Source organism: Leucopleurus acutus, assembly GCF_964270905.1.
Source record: "Leucopleurus acutus genome assembly, chromosome: 16".
In the NCBI taxonomy this organism is placed as follows: Eukaryota; Metazoa; Chordata; class Mammalia; order Artiodactyla; family Delphinidae; genus Leucopleurus; species Leucopleurus acutus.
In genome coordinates this window covers 60919517-60935262 of record NC_139158.1, presented here as the reverse complement: position 1 = coordinate 60935262, position 15746 = coordinate 60919517, and the positions used below count along the sequence as shown (strand labels likewise).

Here is a 15746-nt window from a genome sequence, read left to right as displayed (position 1 = left end):
TATTTAGTGATCCCCTACGATGAGCCAGGTACTGACGCAGGTGTTGAAGAGAGAGCAGCACCAAGGGTTTAGCCCTTGCGGACCTCTCATTCCTGTGGGGGAGGCAGACAGCAAACGTGTGAGTACATGAGTATATGCTACAAGCTCAGATTCAATCCCTTTATGTTACAGATGGGAAAACTGAGGCCCAAGAAGGGAAGAGAGTTTCCTAAAGTCCTCCAGTGTCTTAATAGGGCAAATACTCCCAAGCGAGCCTTCACGGTCTCAAAATATCTTACCCTAAACAAACTCTGGTTTCCCTAATGTTTTAAGATATGATAGCAGGAACCAGCATTTCCTGAATCTTCCTAGACACAGAAACTCTTATAAGTACTTGACACATCTTAAGTCATTTGATCCTCACATCAATCCTGAGGGAGGGAATTGTCATGAATCCCATTTTATAGATGGGGAAACTAAGGCACAGAGAGATGGAGGAGAGCAGGGGTTGAATACTGACCCCCTGGTTTAGGGCCCATGCCCTCCACCACTGTGCTGTCTCGCTGTGTTGGCTGCATACTCACCCCTGCATCTAGTCTGCACTATTTCTTTCTTTCTTCCCTCCCCTGCCTTCCCCCAATCCTGGTCTCAATGATTTCTTCCACAATCTGAGTAGCTTTGGGTACTCCCTTTCTGGTCCTCAATTTCCCCATCGGTGAATTAAGAGGATTATTTTCATGACCACCCTGATTTTTAGCACCCTATCAGTTTGTAATTATTTTAATCATATACGTGTTTTCTAGTCTGTTTTCCCCACCAGACTGTGAGCTCCAGGGAGCAACACCCTACTCCTTCTTCACCACTATGTCCCTAGAACCAGGCACTGTGCCCTGCACTTAGTAGGCCCTCAGTTAATATTTGTGGATGAAGAAAGGAAGGAATCACGCTGATTGTCCCCAGGTTTTTCCAAACCAGCTCCTGCGCTCTCTCCCTGGCCCTCTTCCTTTCTCAGCCTGTGGGGCCTCCTCCCTCCCTCCCTCTCACCTCCCAGGGCCGGCTTGGGCCCTCCATCCGGCCTGCATTTTTCTGGGTTTGATATCATTTTTTCCACTCTCCCGGGCTGCTGCCGGCTGCCTCTGCCAACTTTCCACAACTATAGCCCCTCCCCCCATGACCACAGGCCTCCAGAGACAGCTTAGGGTGGGGGAAGACCCTCCTCCTTTTCCCTTCCCCGGGGTTGGAGTTGGGATAGGAAAGTAAGCACCATCAGTGCCCTGCTGGCAAGATTGGGGGGTCACAGCTGGGGACGTGGCCGACGTGGGGGGCTGAGGCATCTGGGCAGGCAGCTGGCTGGGGGCAGGGGTGTCAGGCATCAGGGACACAATGGTCCAAACTGTTTGCATCATGTTCTCCTCTCAAAGTAGTGACACCACTTCCCCTTATGCTGGAAACTCCTGACCTGACCCCCAAGGCCCATCCCCAGCCATGGTGCCTCACTACCTCCTACTTCCCACACAGACATGGGAGGAGGCTGGGCCCTGAGGTCTGGTCCTTACCCTTACTGGCTGGGCGACTCTGGGGTGCTCACTTCCCCTCTCTGGGCTTCAATTTCCAAAGCTAGAAAACGGAATGAGTCGGACTAAATCAGGGGTCCATCCCGGGGATTAATGGATTGAGTTTCATGGAGTCCACCTGCCCCCTTTCAACTGTGTGCAAAATTGTGTTTGAAAGTCCATTTTCCTGGGAGTCTATAGTTTTTTGTCACATTCTCCAAGAGAACTGTGGATAAGCTGGCCACAGACTCTAGCCTCACAAGCCTGGGCTGGAATCCTGGCAACTTCACTTATAGCTGCTGTGTGATCCGGAGCACAAGCCTTCACTGTTCTATGCCTCTGTTTTCTAACTAGTTAAACATGGGTCGTGAAGATTAATAGTTGTGACAGCTTAGTACCCAGTCAGCTCCCAACAAACACCAGCTATTATATTGCTAGGATGAGGGCGAAGATTTTTTTTTTTCAGAGAATATTTTGTGAATTTATAATCTAAAAAAACGAGTTAATCAGAGAATAGGAGGTCATCACACTAAACTGTGGTTGCTTGTGCTCCACTGTGTCTCCCTCATAGTCGTGGGGCGGGGGCTGTGCCCAGTGGTTCAGAGAAGGGCCTGAATGCATAATTGGTCCAGTGATTTTACTGACTAACCCTGACACCCAAGTCAGCAGGCCAACCCAGTCTGCAGCCCGTGTAGATGGAAAAGCGGGAGGTGGAGACGCCTGGAAGCGCCCAAAAGAAGAGATCTGGGCACTCAGACAGGACATCCTTCTGGTCTAGTTTATTGTGGGGGAATTTCTGAGGGTTGGCCAGAGCCCAAGGACAAGGAAGACTTTTTACAAAAAGACACGCACTGCATGAAAACCCCAATTTAGGCTTTGGCCCCATGGTCTGTCCATCACTTGCCCAGGGCAGAGAGGTCCGTGAAGTTGCGGCTGGGGAGATGCTCTGTACGTTGAGGGAGTGGACGGCCAAGGCCCACGATGTAGACTGCAAGCCACAGAGACTCTGCCTGTCCGTGGCCCTGGTGGAGGCTAGAATGCACCCCAGTGCCCCCCACCCAGAGAGTGGGTGGGTGGCCTCAGAGCACGGCCAGGTTGTGGCAGGACTTGGAGCGGGCCTTGAGTGCCCGGCGGCGGGCGCTGCGGGCAGTTAAGCGTGCCAGGAAGTGTCGAGCCCGCTGGCCTAGGCTTGCCCGTCGTCGGGGGGCCGGTGGCTCCCGGCCCGCGCAGTTCCTGCGGCGCAAGCGCAGTTGGCGCACTACGCCTTCGAAGAGCTCCGCCACGTTGTGCTGCAGCGTGGCTGACGTCTCGATGAACTTGCAGTCGAACACCACAGCGCAGGCGCGGCCCTCTGAGTGGGCGGGGTCAGTGAGCCAGGGCGGAGCCACAACCGGAAAAAGGAGATAAAGGTAGCAGGAGGTGTGTTCAATCTCAACCGGAAGCACGATTTTTCCTTTCCCCATACCTCGTGCTGCGTGCCAGGGGACTCAGAGATAAATCTGGCTTTGAGGAGTTAGTTCACAGGTTAGTGATTGATACTGATAGCAGAATGAGGCTGGGAAGACCGGGAGGTCCCACGGAAGGGTCTTGACTGCCAGGGAAGGGGTCTAATCTGGGCATCCGAATTGTCTGGGGGAGCATGTTAAAATGCAGGTCGCTGAGCCCACCCGCAGATATTCTGATTCGGTAGGTGAGGCCTGGGAACTAGCGATTCAACAAAATCTCCTGGGGATCATGTTGCAGAATTTTGGGACGTCTGCTCATAAAGCATATGGTCTTCCGTCTCCAGGATGCCACTGGGCTGGATGCAGGCGCCTGGGTTCTAGTCCTCAGTGGCTGGTGACCCTGTAAAACTGGCCTCCCCACTCTGGGTCTCAGTTTCCATATTTTTTAGATTTCGCCCCGTGAGTAGGGCCATTTTTAGATCGTTATGGGTCCCACCTGATACATCAATTGTATTAAAATATTCCCCATCCCACTTTAAATACAATTTAAGTATAACTTTAAACATTTTGGTTTGCAGTTGCTGGCTGACACAATATTATGTTTTGTACACAAAGCTCTGTGAAATTTGAATTTATCATTTTCTCACTGTATTTTGGAGTCAATAATTGTCTTTTTCAGGTCTCAGATGTAAGCCCTTGGAAAGCTTACAGGCACTGAGCCTATCATGCCTGGTGAATAAAGTGTCTCAGACTAAGGGCATTGGGGCACATAGGGGAATTTTTAGGCAAAGAAGTGACAAGGTCAGCTCTGGTTCGGGAAACCTCTGGCAGCTGGTGAGGAGAACCGATTGAGTGGAGATAGAGAAGTACCGGGGTTGGCCCAGGCTAAAGTGGAGATGCCAGGATGGGGCAGAGGCTCTGGGCATGGGGACAGGAAGGCAATGTGGGATTAAGGGAGGTGGACCGACAAGGTCTGGGGACTGGTCTGAGGGAATGAGAGAGGAGGCAAGCCAAGAATGGTTTCTAGCTTTCAGGCTTAGGCAAGTAGATGCAGGATGGAGGTGGCCGGGGTGGGGGTGGTGGGGCACGAGTCACTGAGATCGAGGAGCACTGGAGGAGACGCAGTGACAACAGGGCTAAGAGAAAGGTGAAGGAGGAGGGTGGAGTGGAGGGCTCACCTTCCACGGAGACTTCCCGGCAGCGTGCCAGGTCCGCCTTGTTGCCCACCAGGATGATGGGCACGTGGTCCGCCTGATATGTGCGCCGCAGCTGAATGCGGAGCTCAGAGGCACTCTCGAAGCTGCCCCTGTCTGCGATGGAGTACACGATAACGTAGGCGCTGCCCACCTGCAGGCACGACTCCTGGCTCCAGCTTTCATCCTGTAGGGGAGGGAACCCAGGCCCATCCTCAGACGATACCTAGGCCCTGGCTGAGAAAGGAGGGGCTGGGATGGTCTAATGGGTGGGATGGGGCTGAGGTTGATACTTTGGACAGGTTGGGGGACAAATTCTGCCATATTTCCCTGTGTCACCCTGGGAGACCACCGATCTTCTCTGAGCCACAGTTTCTCTGCTTGAAAAATTGGGCTAATGACACTACCTCACTCCATTCTCTCATTCATTGGTTCCTTCTGTAGGCCGGGCACTGGAGACAAAAGATTTATTGGGTTCTGCTAAGGAGAGTTCTGGCTTTGCCTTTTCAGCGCTTTTGTCTGGTTTGAGGAGGGTTTGGTCTTGCTAGACAGTCCTTTTGGCTTTTTGCAGTCCAGAGTTAAGAAAAAAAAAGGAAGGGAGAGAAGTGAGGACAGGAGGCTGTCTTCCAGGGGAGGTTTTTTTCTGGATACTCTTGAAGAGAGAGTTGAAGGAGCAACTGTGGCGTGTAAGGGAAGGGGGTGGGAGAGGCAAGGGGCATTTTAAGAAGTGGAGTCCATTCAAGATGTTTGACAAGGAAAGGAAAGAACTGGAGTAATTTTGATATTGTTTTGGATGACGCTCTTTTGTCAGGGACAGCACTCCGAGACTGAACCACCTAGGTAATGGCTTTCTAAGTGTTTCTAAGTGTTTAAGGAGACACAGTACCTGCCCTCCAAAAGCTCATGATTAGGAAGGGATGCTATGAAAATGGAGAGATATAATGCGGTGTGATAAGTACCATTAAGAGAGGCATATGCAGGGACGTCCCTAGTAGTCCAGTGGTTAAGACTCGTGCTTCCAATGCAGGGGGTGCGGGTTCGATCCCTGGTCAGGGAACTAAGATCCCACATGCTGTGCAGCTCAGCCAAAAAAAAGAGAGCCAAATGCAAGTGGCTGGAGGACCCATGGGGCTTGGGGCGGGGGTAGACCAGAAGAACTCAACTGGGCAGAGTGTGGGAGGGCTTCACAGCGGACTGGTGAGTGGGGTTAGAAAGAATGAGCAGGCTGAGTAGGGGGGAAGAGAGTGGGCAGGAGTGGGAAATGCCGAGCGTGGTGGAAGTATTGTTTGTGAGGGGAAAAGAAGCCAGAAAAGTTTTCTGATAACCAAATAAGGTAGATAAACAGGAAAGCATCAGATCCATGGTCAACATCATTGTCAAAAGGGGTAAGTTCTGAACAGCTGTACTGATCCTTCCCCGGGGCCAAATAACCCTGAACTGAGTCAGACAGATGTGGGTTCTTATTCTGGGTTCTTAGCTGTGACTATGGACAGGTTCCTTCCTCCCTCGGAGTCTGTTTTCTCATTTGTAGAATGAGAGGGTGGGTCTTGACCATTCATTCATTCATTGCACAAATATTTATGGAAGATTTGCCATGTGTTGGCATCACAAAAGCTGGTTGGTACATGGATTGGTGGGTAAGAACCCCTTGGGGGTGTGATTAAAAATGCAGATTCCAGAACCCCACTTTTATAGGTTCTATTTCATTAGGTCTGGGGTGAGACTTGAGAATCTGATTTCTAACACTCTTCAGGTGACCCTGATGGTCAGCGAGGCTGGGGTACTACTGGATGAACCAAAGGCCCTCCCAGTTCTGTCAGATTTTGCCTCTCGGACATCAACATGGACCCTCTCTGCATGGACCCTCTTTGGGAACTGCCTTCACAGACACTGGCCAGGGAAACTGTAGGGAGATCAAGGGCCAGAGAAGAGAACACTTTCTCAAGGCCACCCAGCCAGCTGGGCACAGAATTCCAATTCCTGCCTTCTAGTCTGTCTCCCAAATGGGACTCCCAGTCTGATCACTCTTCTTAATTCACTGGACTCTGTTCCATAGGATCCTCAACTGCATCCAAAAAGTAGACCCTCCTTCACCAGTCTGTGAGCTCCATGAGGCCAGGAGGCATGTCTGCCTTAGTCACTGATGGGTCTTCAGTGTCCTGGCCCATTATAAATATCCAGCCAGTGTTTCTTTCTTCTTCCTTCCTTTCTTTTTTTAAAAATAAAGCTTGGGTGTGAGCTGGCCACTGGATCCCCAAGGCCTTCCGCTGGCCCTAGGATGTGGGACCCTCAAGGCTGCCGCCCTCAGGCTGGCCCTGAGGCTGGCTGTGTGTGATGGGCCTGCAGGGAACTGACGTCAGACCCCCGGGCAGACCTTGCATATCTGGGTTTGGTCATGGTGCCCTCCCTTCACCCTGGCTGAGGTGGGGACCAGCCAGCCAGTGTTTCTTTTTTTTCTTTTTGCGGTACACGGGCCTTTCACTGTTGGGGCCTCTCCCGTTGCGGAGCACAGGCTCCGGACACGCAGGCTCAGCGGCCATGGCTCACGGGCCCAGCCGCTCCGCGGCATGTGGGATCTTTCCGGACCGGGGCACGAACCTGCGTCCCCTGCATCGGCAGGCGGACTCTCAACCACTGCGCCACCAGGGAAGCCCCAGCCAGTGTTTCTTAATAAACAAGTGAGTGAAGGAGTGGAACCTCAGATGGAGGTTCAGAAGGTGATGCTCCCAGTGGGGATGGTCCTAGTGCATAAGAGTATAAGCTTTGGGCTATTATAAATCTGGGTTTGAATCCCACTTGCTATCTGAGAACTTGGGACACATAACCTCTCTGAGCTTTGATTTCCTCATTGGTAGGGTGGGAATCAGAAATACACTCATTGTATAGTTTTTGTCTTGACTGAATGTCAAAATATATGTCTAGTGTTTAGCACAGGGGCTGACACTTAGGAAGAAGGTGCTCCATAAATGTCAGCTGCTCTTAGAGAACCATCATCATTATTATGATGCTCATTTGGACCTGGGTTTCCTTTTATGCTAGTTAAAAGGAATTGGTCTCATAGCTCCTTCATCCCTAAATTTGGGCCTATCTCTGGAGCTGTCAGCCATTCTTGTCAATCACCCAACATTGCCCTCCTAAGCCCCACCCTGTGGGCAGGGCCTCCCTGAGTGTTAGGGGAGGGGCCTACCCCCTAGAGAGATGGGATCCCAGGTGATTTTTAGATCCTTTTTGCTTAGTTGCATTTCTTCAAAGTTCTACAATGAGCATGTGTTACCTGTATAGCAAGAAAAAAGACTCAACAAGATAAACAAAGGTAAGAAAACTCAAGCAAGATAAGAAAAGCATAATGGGGACATGTCCCTGCCCAATGCTCTCTTCCTGCTTTGGAATGGGCTAGGGAAGGACATCTTTGGTGTCCTCTTTTTACTAGCTACGAAGTCATGATCGATAAGAATTATCATTATTTACAATTCTTCACTCACGTTCAGCATTTTTGCATGCTCCAAACTGTGCTTATCTCTGTGAAACTGCGTAAGAAGTTTAAAAAAACCAGCTGGTAAGGAAGGCAGGAATGATCCACCCATTTATTAGGTGAGAAAACTGAGGCTCAGAGCGGGTAAGTTAGGTGCACAAAGCCAGCTGGTAAGACAAAGGAAGAGGGGGTTCAACCTCAGGCTAAATCTGGTGTTCCTTTTTCTGTACAATGTGGGTGGGTGGAATGGGATAAGGGTGCTCATGAGGGGAAGATTTGCAGGGGGAGAAGCACATCTTGGGATGGCTGTGAGGAGAGGACGAATGGAGTGAGAAAGGGGGTCAGGGTCATGAGGTTCTCCTGGCTTTGGTTGGAAAGGCTGCTTAGGAGCTGCGGGTTTGGGGAGGTGTTGAGGATGGGCCCTGCCCTGTCCCTGCTCTGTAGTGTCCTAGAGGGGACAGGAGTCTGGTACTAGCCTCAGCATCCCTCCCCCCAAATCCTGCTTGTTGTGCCATACCAGTTTCTCAGCCTCCCAGGTGTCCACGACCAGCAGTGTGGTATCCTCTCCGTCCACCGTGATGGTCCTCTCGTACACATCTTCTGCAACTGAGGAAAGACACGGATTTCAGGGACGAGATGCAGGCCTGGGGAGGATGCAGGCCTCCCTAACCCCTCTTGCCGCCCCCTCCACTTCTCCTTGAAGTGCTCACCATATTTGTTAGATGTCTGTCTCTCCTGATAGGCCAAGAAACACCATGAGGAGCCCCTGTCCCACCAGCTGCCAGCACGGTACCTGGCACACAGTAGGTGCTGAGAACGGTTTTGTTGGTTTGGTTGATTGAATGAGTGTGGGGCGGTGGGGTTAAATCTGGGCTGGGAGTTCTCCCTGGCTTAGTGTATGCTTCAGGCAGGTCCCGTTACCCTCTCTGGAACTCTGTCTCCCTATCTGTCATACATACCGGTGTACGTGTGTACATACGGGTTCACACTCTGAGCAGTCAGGGCTGGAGAAAGGGCATGGTCAGAGTGTCCCCACCTCCTCTCTGCCTTTAACCTCCCCTCTCCCCCCGCTCACCCTGGGTCCTCTCTGCCAGTCCTGCAGGGACTTATCTTCATTTCCTCTGTCCGGTCCCTGATCCCCATCATTCTGGGACCCCAGGCCCTCTCAGCTCACTGCACCTCTTGGGAATAAAGGAACCCAGGGCCCAACTTAAGAGTCTGGGAGTCTCCATTTTGGGTAGGACCTTAGTTCGGCTGCAGGTCATGGTGGGCATGGATGGTTGTGGGGCAGGGTCTGAGAGTTGGGAGGAAGTTCACCATTTCTTTCTACTTGGGACTTGTGGAACTCAGAATCGCTTCCCTTATGACATGAACATGCATCACACACCTATGAGAAATTAGCACAATTCTCATTCACTATTCAAGGAATTTCCCTCCTGCGGATCTTTGTGCAGGCTGTGCCCTGCACAACTCTGGGGGGTGACCATTCACTTCATAGTCTATGTGAAAGATGCCCCTCAGAGTTGAGCAGTGCATGAGTTGTACAACTGTTCTTGGCAGCGTTATGCCCCAGATAACAGGGATTTCACTCCATCAACCGCATCCCTTCCCAGCCCACAGGGTCCCTACCTCCCAGCTGTTCATGGAGATCCCGCTCTTGTTTTCCTGCAAAGAGGCTGGCCAGGCTGGTCTTCCCTACACCAGGATCTCCAAGCAGTACCACACGGTAGAGGGCCTCCCAGGAGCCTTCAGAGTCGCTGGATTCAGAGGACCAACCACTGGGGGCAGATGAAGGTTGCCGGGTGGGGGTGTTGAGGGAGGCTGATTGGCCCAGTCGGGGATGCTGGGACTGTGTAGAAGGTGCTGTGCCCAGGAGGCCAGGCTGGTGGCCCCGGGTGGACAGGGGCAGTGGAGTACTGGCTCGGCGGCGCAGGGGAGTCTTTGCCTCTTGCTGAGTATTTAGTGTCATCCTTGGGAAGGGGGGTTTCCTTCTTTCCTTCGGCAGGAAGGGGGAGTGGGTGGTGAGCCAGGTGCTTTGAGCCCCTTCTCCTATGGAGTCCTGATGAGCTGCTGCGACGGCTTCCTCCAGAGCCGTCCTTCTAGTCCTTCTAGCAGTCCTTCCTTCCTTTGAGCTCAAATGGGAGGAGGAGGCGCCTCAGATCCTCCCTGTGGGGGCTTTCTGGCTTCAGGCCCAGAGAGAACCTGGGTCAGGCTGGGAGGGGTGAGTGTGTGTGAACACACACATGCATGCACACCCAGAGGCCATTTCCTATGCCTTGAGGATAACCCACTCCCCGTGATACACAGATAGGCAGAGGGGCAGCAGCCAGATAGGATGTCCACACAAGCACGCACACAGAGCTGCCCCAGCCATTCAGAACATGAGACCCACGTTCACGAAAGACACCCGAATTGCCCCCTTCTCTTCTTCCCCACAGGTCTCTTCCCCAAGGTTCGGTTCGGGGTTGGGAGGTACGGAGGAGGGTTGAGCGCCCCGGGGGGATTCACTTCCGCTGCCCGATCCCACGAGAGCTGAGGAAGAGGCAGGACGGGCAGCTTGGACCTGCTAAAGGCTAGGGGGTCTGGGGGTTCCCTCCAGCTGAAACCTGAGAGCCCCGGTGCCATGGGAACAGCGTGTCCGGCCCGCCCCCTCCGTGAAAAATTCAGAAGCGGCTGGCACTACGGCCTCCAGCTGCTGTGGGGGCGCGGGGGCTTCGAGGCAGCCGGACCCCAGATTTGGTGACAGGAAGGGGTCCCGGCGGTGAGGCGGGTGGAGAGGAGACCTACAGGGCCCAGGAGGGCATGCCATTCCCGGAGTCCGAGCTTCCCCGGCCCGGGGGTCCTAGGTGTGAGTCCCCAGATCCCGGGAGGGTTCCCTGTCTCAGGGAACAGCCCTCCGGGCCCGAGATCCGGGGGCCCTCACTCCGGGACGCGGGTTCGAGGCCCCCCTCTTCCCTGCCTGTGCCGCAGAACCCTCCCCGCCCCCCCCCCCCCCGGCGCCCCATACGGGCGCCTGGCGAACTCCGCACCAACTTGACTAAGTTGGTGGCGGGCTGCGCGGGCCTTTACCTCGGTGTGGGGAGGGGTCCAGGGTCCCCGGCCGCCACAGCTGCCGGGTGCACCAGGCTGTACCACTGCCTCGCAGCATTGCCCCTCAGGCCGGTCCCGCCCCAACGCCCGGGCCGGGGGAGGAGCCGCGACCCCGCCCCGTCCAGCCCCGCCCCATTAGGGCAGCCCCGGGGTCTCCGCCCCAAGGCCTTGGCCGCTGAATGACTTTTCGCAGAGCTCGGCTGACCCGCCACTTCAAGTACTTAGCCAGGGGTGGGGGGCGAGAGAGGGGAAGGATACGGGTTCTGAATTCCTGAGCCTGGATCCCCTCTGCATCTGCATCTATCCACTCCAGCAATGGGGCACACCAACTTCAGCCTTCACAAAAACCGCTTGAGGAACTTGTTAACTCTTCAGATTCCAGGTCCCACCCTGCAAGAGAGGCAGATTCAGCAGTCCTAGCAGAGAGGGTGGGGAATCTGCATTTTAAACAAGTGTCTAAGTGAGCCTGACCCAGAGTTCATAGACCCCACTTTGAGAAACTCTGCTTCGGATTGAGAATTAATTTTGGGAAGTGGCTTGAGGGGCGGAGGGAGCCCAGGAAGTCTGCACTGACGGGTTCTGAATGTCTTGTTTTGGCAGCGGTCATTCATTCTTTCAGCAGATTCTAGGGTAAGCGCCCCTTATGCAGCTAGGGCTGTCCTGTGCCTGGAAGAATGGCTGTCCCCTACTTGATGAATATCTACTGGACTCCTGTGCTGTGCCTGGCATGGTTGAGCACTTTGCCTGGATTATTAGCTCATTTAATCCTGATACCACACTAAGAGGATGAGCAAACTGCGGCTTACCTGGGCTTGGCACTCAGGTCTCTGCCTATTGTCCCTTTCTATCACGGTCTGTGCTTCCCCTGCCACCGCCCCCCCCCCCGCCCCCTCAAGTCTTCCTAGGCCTGTAGGAGGAGAAAAGAGACACTGTGAACTTGGTACAGAAGAGAAGTTGGCTGTAGGGAACTTGTGATTTTGGCCATCCATGGGTCTTTGAGCAAGGTGCTTCCTTTTAGGTCATGATGGACTGGGGCAGGCATGTATGTGGGCCCCACGGCGACCAGCCTGTACCTGTGGGTGGAGCTCATTGTCATGGCTGAGGGGGTCCAAGTGTCCAGCTCAGAGCAACTCCCACAGCAGCCTGGTGGACTAGCTCAGCCCCTGCAGGTCTTTGGGCAGATGCTAAACCCCCTCACGCCTGGTTTCCTTCTGTGGCTTGGCCCTCTAAGCTTTCCTTTGCCACCTACAAGATGGGCTGTGAGTGGTGCAGCACTGTCTGGGAGTGAGACAACTCAATTGCTGTATGGCCTTAGGCAAGTCACCTCCCTTCTTTGGGTTTCAGTTTCTCTATTCAAAACTGAAATCTGAACAGTTTACATCCTTGCTACAAAACTTACAGTTGTCTACAATATAAAAGCCTGAACTTGGCATTCAAGACCCATTGTGCTCTGGCTCTGGTCCTCTACAAGGTCATTTCCAATCTCTTCCAACAAACTCCTTGCTCTAGCCAATACCCTACTCTTTCAGGCACATTCTGTTCCTTCTGCCTGAATACCCTCCCCGCTACTCATCTTTCAAGATGCAACTCAGATGCCTGTGTACCAGACACTGTTCTAAGCTCTGTACCCATATTATCTCAGTGGCCTCAAACTTTAGTGGTGCATTAGAATCACCTGGAGGGCTTGTTAAACCATAGTTTGCTGGGATCCACCCCCAGAACTTTTGATTCAGTGGGTTTGGATTGAGCTTGAGAATTTGCATTTCTAACAAGCCCCGGGTATTGCTGCTGCTTGCTAGTCTGGGTGCCACACTTTGAGAACCATTGTATTATTTCCTTTAATCCTCTAAATGAGCTAGGTATCCATTACTTTCTGTGAGGTTCGCATTATTACTCTTCGCAGTTTCTGAGTAAGCCTAAATACAGTTGGCCCTTGAACAACACAGGTTTGAAGTGCGCAGGTCCAGTTAAGTATTTTTTTCAGTAGTAAATACTGCAGTACTCCGTGATCTGAGGTTGGTTGAATCTGCAGATGCAGAACCTCGGATATGAAGACCTGCAGATCCAGAGGGCCAACTATAAGTTATGGGTGGATTGTTGACTGTGTTGAGGGTTGGCGCCCCTAACCCCTGTGTTGTTCAAGGGTCAACTGTACATACTTGTTTGAACGCGTCAGTGAGTTCTGGTTCCGTGTCTTCGGCATGGGAAGGGAACCTCCATGTATTTAGTCTTGCAAGGGAGGCTTGTCATCATTTCCTAGGTGACAACCTGGAGCTCAGAGAGGCTAAGTGACTTGTCCAAGGTATCACAGTGATTAGAGGGAGGTGCTGGCATTGAACCAGGTCTCTCTGAAACCAAGGCTTTCCCCACCCTCTCAGGTGGGGAAGAGGTACAGTTTCTGACCCCAAGCATTGCTTCAGGACATTCTGTCCCCAGCTTCAGAGCTCAGCAACCTCCAGACGGTATGGCTGATCAGTTCCCCACGTAGCTGGCTGAGATCCACTCTATCCTTGGGGCCACAGGGCCTCAGGCTCCCACTTAGGTCTCCTGCTGCCCACACTCCTGCCTTGATCTGCAGCCCAATAAAGGCTGGGCCATAGGCAGCAAGACTCGGTGTGCTTGGTTCCTCCTCTCTTGTGTTCTCCCCAGTGGCCCCCTGCCCCGCTCTAGAGCCCTGTGGCCATGACACAGCTGCTTCTGCTTTTTGTGGCTTTCCTGGTCCTGGTTCATGTGCCGCCAGGTAACATCACCTGTGTGTGTGTGTGTGTGTGTGTGTGTGCGTGTGTGTGCATGTGTATATGTGTATGTGTAGAAATGAAGGATAGGTTCTCAGCTTCTGGGGGACAGAGGAGGCCTAGACCAGCGTTTAAGTTCTGGCCTCACCACCGACTTGCTGGGCAGCTTAGAGTGAGTTGCTGAATCAGCCCATACCTCTGGTTCCTCATTTTTAAAACGGGATTCACTCAACAAATATTCATTATAAAGATATTTACTGTGTTCCAGGCACTATTACAATGTCTGGGGATCAAGCAGTGAAAGCAAACAAGGTTCTTGCTTTCATGGAGCTGATATTTTAGTCAGTAGAGACAGAAAATAACCAAATAAACATATAATATGTTAGAGATAAGTATTGGTACTATGAAGAATAAAAGCAAGACAAGATGCTAGTGTGTCAGGTGCATGTGGGGAGTGATGGAAGAGCTGATGGGGATGGTTGAAAAAGACCTCTGATACTTTTTTTTTTTTTTTTGCGGTACGCGGGCCTCTCGCTGTTGTGGCCTCTCCTATTGCGGAGCACAGGCTCCGGACGCGCAGGCTCAGCGGCCATGGCTCACGGGCCCAGCCGCTCCGCGGCACGTGGGATCCTCCCGGACCGGGGCACGAACCCGTGTCGCCTGAATCGGCAGGCGGACTCCCAACCACTGCGCCACCAGGGAAGCCCCTTGGGATCTCTTTTAATCCAGGGTGAGGCAGGGAAGCTTTTTCCCTCCATCTCCTACTCAGTCCCAGTTCTTCCGAGTTGCTGGGTCATATATCTAGAAATATCACTGTGACAGGCCTAAGTGGTCCTCCTCGCTCCTCACTTCCCACACCTGCCCTAATTGCATCACAGCACCCTGATCACTTATTTCAGGGCACTTACCGCAACTCTACTTATTGTATTTATTTGCTTGGGTTTTAACCCCCTTCCCTGTCAGGTGGAAGCTCCTTGAGGGCATGGACCATGGCCACCTTGTTCACTGTGATACTCCCAGTGCCCCATGTTTGCTGAATTAATAAATGAAGGAGGTGCCCCACACCATGCTGTGACCAAAGACCCTTGGAGGGGATATTGACCCAAAGCCTCACCTTTTTCATGGCCCATGGTTGGAAATTTCTTCACTAAATCGTAACATTAAACAGGTCCCTATGTGTGCAATGCAGTTTGAATAATGGTTACAAGTCTGGGCTCTGGAGCCAGATGGCCTGGATTTGAAGGCTGGCTCTGCTCCTTTAATGGCTGTGTGACCTTGGGCAAATTTGTTAATCTTTCCGTGCCTTGGTTTCCTTAACCCATATACTGGGATTATAATAAGACAAACTATAATCGAATACTGTTTTTATGAAAAGTGCTTAGAGTGTACTTGGGGTGTGGGTTAAGCTGAATGAGAAATTCATCTCTGATTTGTAACCAGTGGTTAAAATTATGATGTGTGGGTTAACCTCAACTGAGATCTGTGGTCTAAATTATAACTGATTGTATTATTTATGGGTAGTGGTCTAGCCTGTTACCTCTAGTCTAACCCTTGACCTGTGGTCATAGCTCTTCTTTTGTGGCCTAACTTATGACCTGAAGGCTGCTCTACGACCAGAGTCTATCTAACAAATGACTACAGAGCTAATTGGTAGCTTGTAGTCTAACTTGTGGTCAGTGGTCTAATCTGTGACCTTGATCTCTTGTTAAATCTGTGACCAGTGATATAACCTGCAACCCCTGGATGGCTCTGTGACCCGGAGTCTTCCCCTGCATAGGGAGAAGTGAATTCAAACGGTGCTGGAAGGGCCACGGGGCCTGCCGGCCTTACTGCACGAAGTACGAAACCTACATGCACCTGTGCCCGGATGCCTCCCTGTGCTGTCTCCCCTATGGACTTATGCCTCTGGCCTCCAAGCCTGAAAATGTTTAGCTGGTTCTGGGGCTGACATCCTTGCTCTCCAGTAAAGCACAAGCTGCCAGCTGTCTCCTCTTGTCATTGCCTCACCACCCCTGGGGCTGGGGTGAGGGGTGGGGGAGGTCCAGAATGTGGGAGGGATGGAGGGATGGTTGATGGAGGGAAGTGAGGTATCCGAGGAGAGTGGGCATTAATGACCACTGTAAATGGTTCCGGTCCAGCCTGTATCACTTTCACTCTATCTAACTCCGGAAAAATTACTCTACTTCCATAAGCCTTCCCAGTCTCCTCATCCGTAAAATGGGGATAATGATAATATCAGGAGATTAGGAGTTTATAGAAGGAATGCAAAAAGAAAGATA

General features: G+C 52.3%; 2 protein-coding genes across 2 annotated transcripts; one reads left to right on the top strand and one right to left on the bottom strand.

The window, feature by feature from the left end:
* Positions 1–2389: 2389 nt before the first annotated feature.
* REM1 (RRAD and GEM like GTPase 1) lies at positions 2390–10789 on the bottom strand. The gene is made up of 5 exons (XM_082856264.1): positions 10712–10789; positions 9272–9854; positions 8160–8248; positions 4156–4357; positions 2390–2883 (listed from the first exon to the last, which is right to left on the bottom strand). Exons 2-5 carry the CDS (start codon positions 9609–9611, stop codon positions 2612–2614), a joined length of 903 nt encoding a protein of 300 aa, XP_082712390.1. The 5' UTR covers positions 9612–9854; positions 10712–10789; the 3' UTR covers positions 2390–2611.
* Positions 10790–13414: 2625 nt separating this feature from the next.
* On the top strand, positions 13415–15399 carry DEFB124 (defensin beta 124; the record flags this gene model as incomplete). The annotated part of the gene is made up of 2 exons (XM_082858293.1): positions 13415–13472; positions 15245–15399. The coding sequence occupies 2 exons, from the start codon at positions 13415–13417 to the stop codon at positions 15397–15399; spliced, it is 213 nt and encodes a 70-aa protein (XP_082714419.1).
* Between the last annotated feature and the right edge of the window lie 347 nt (positions 15400–15746).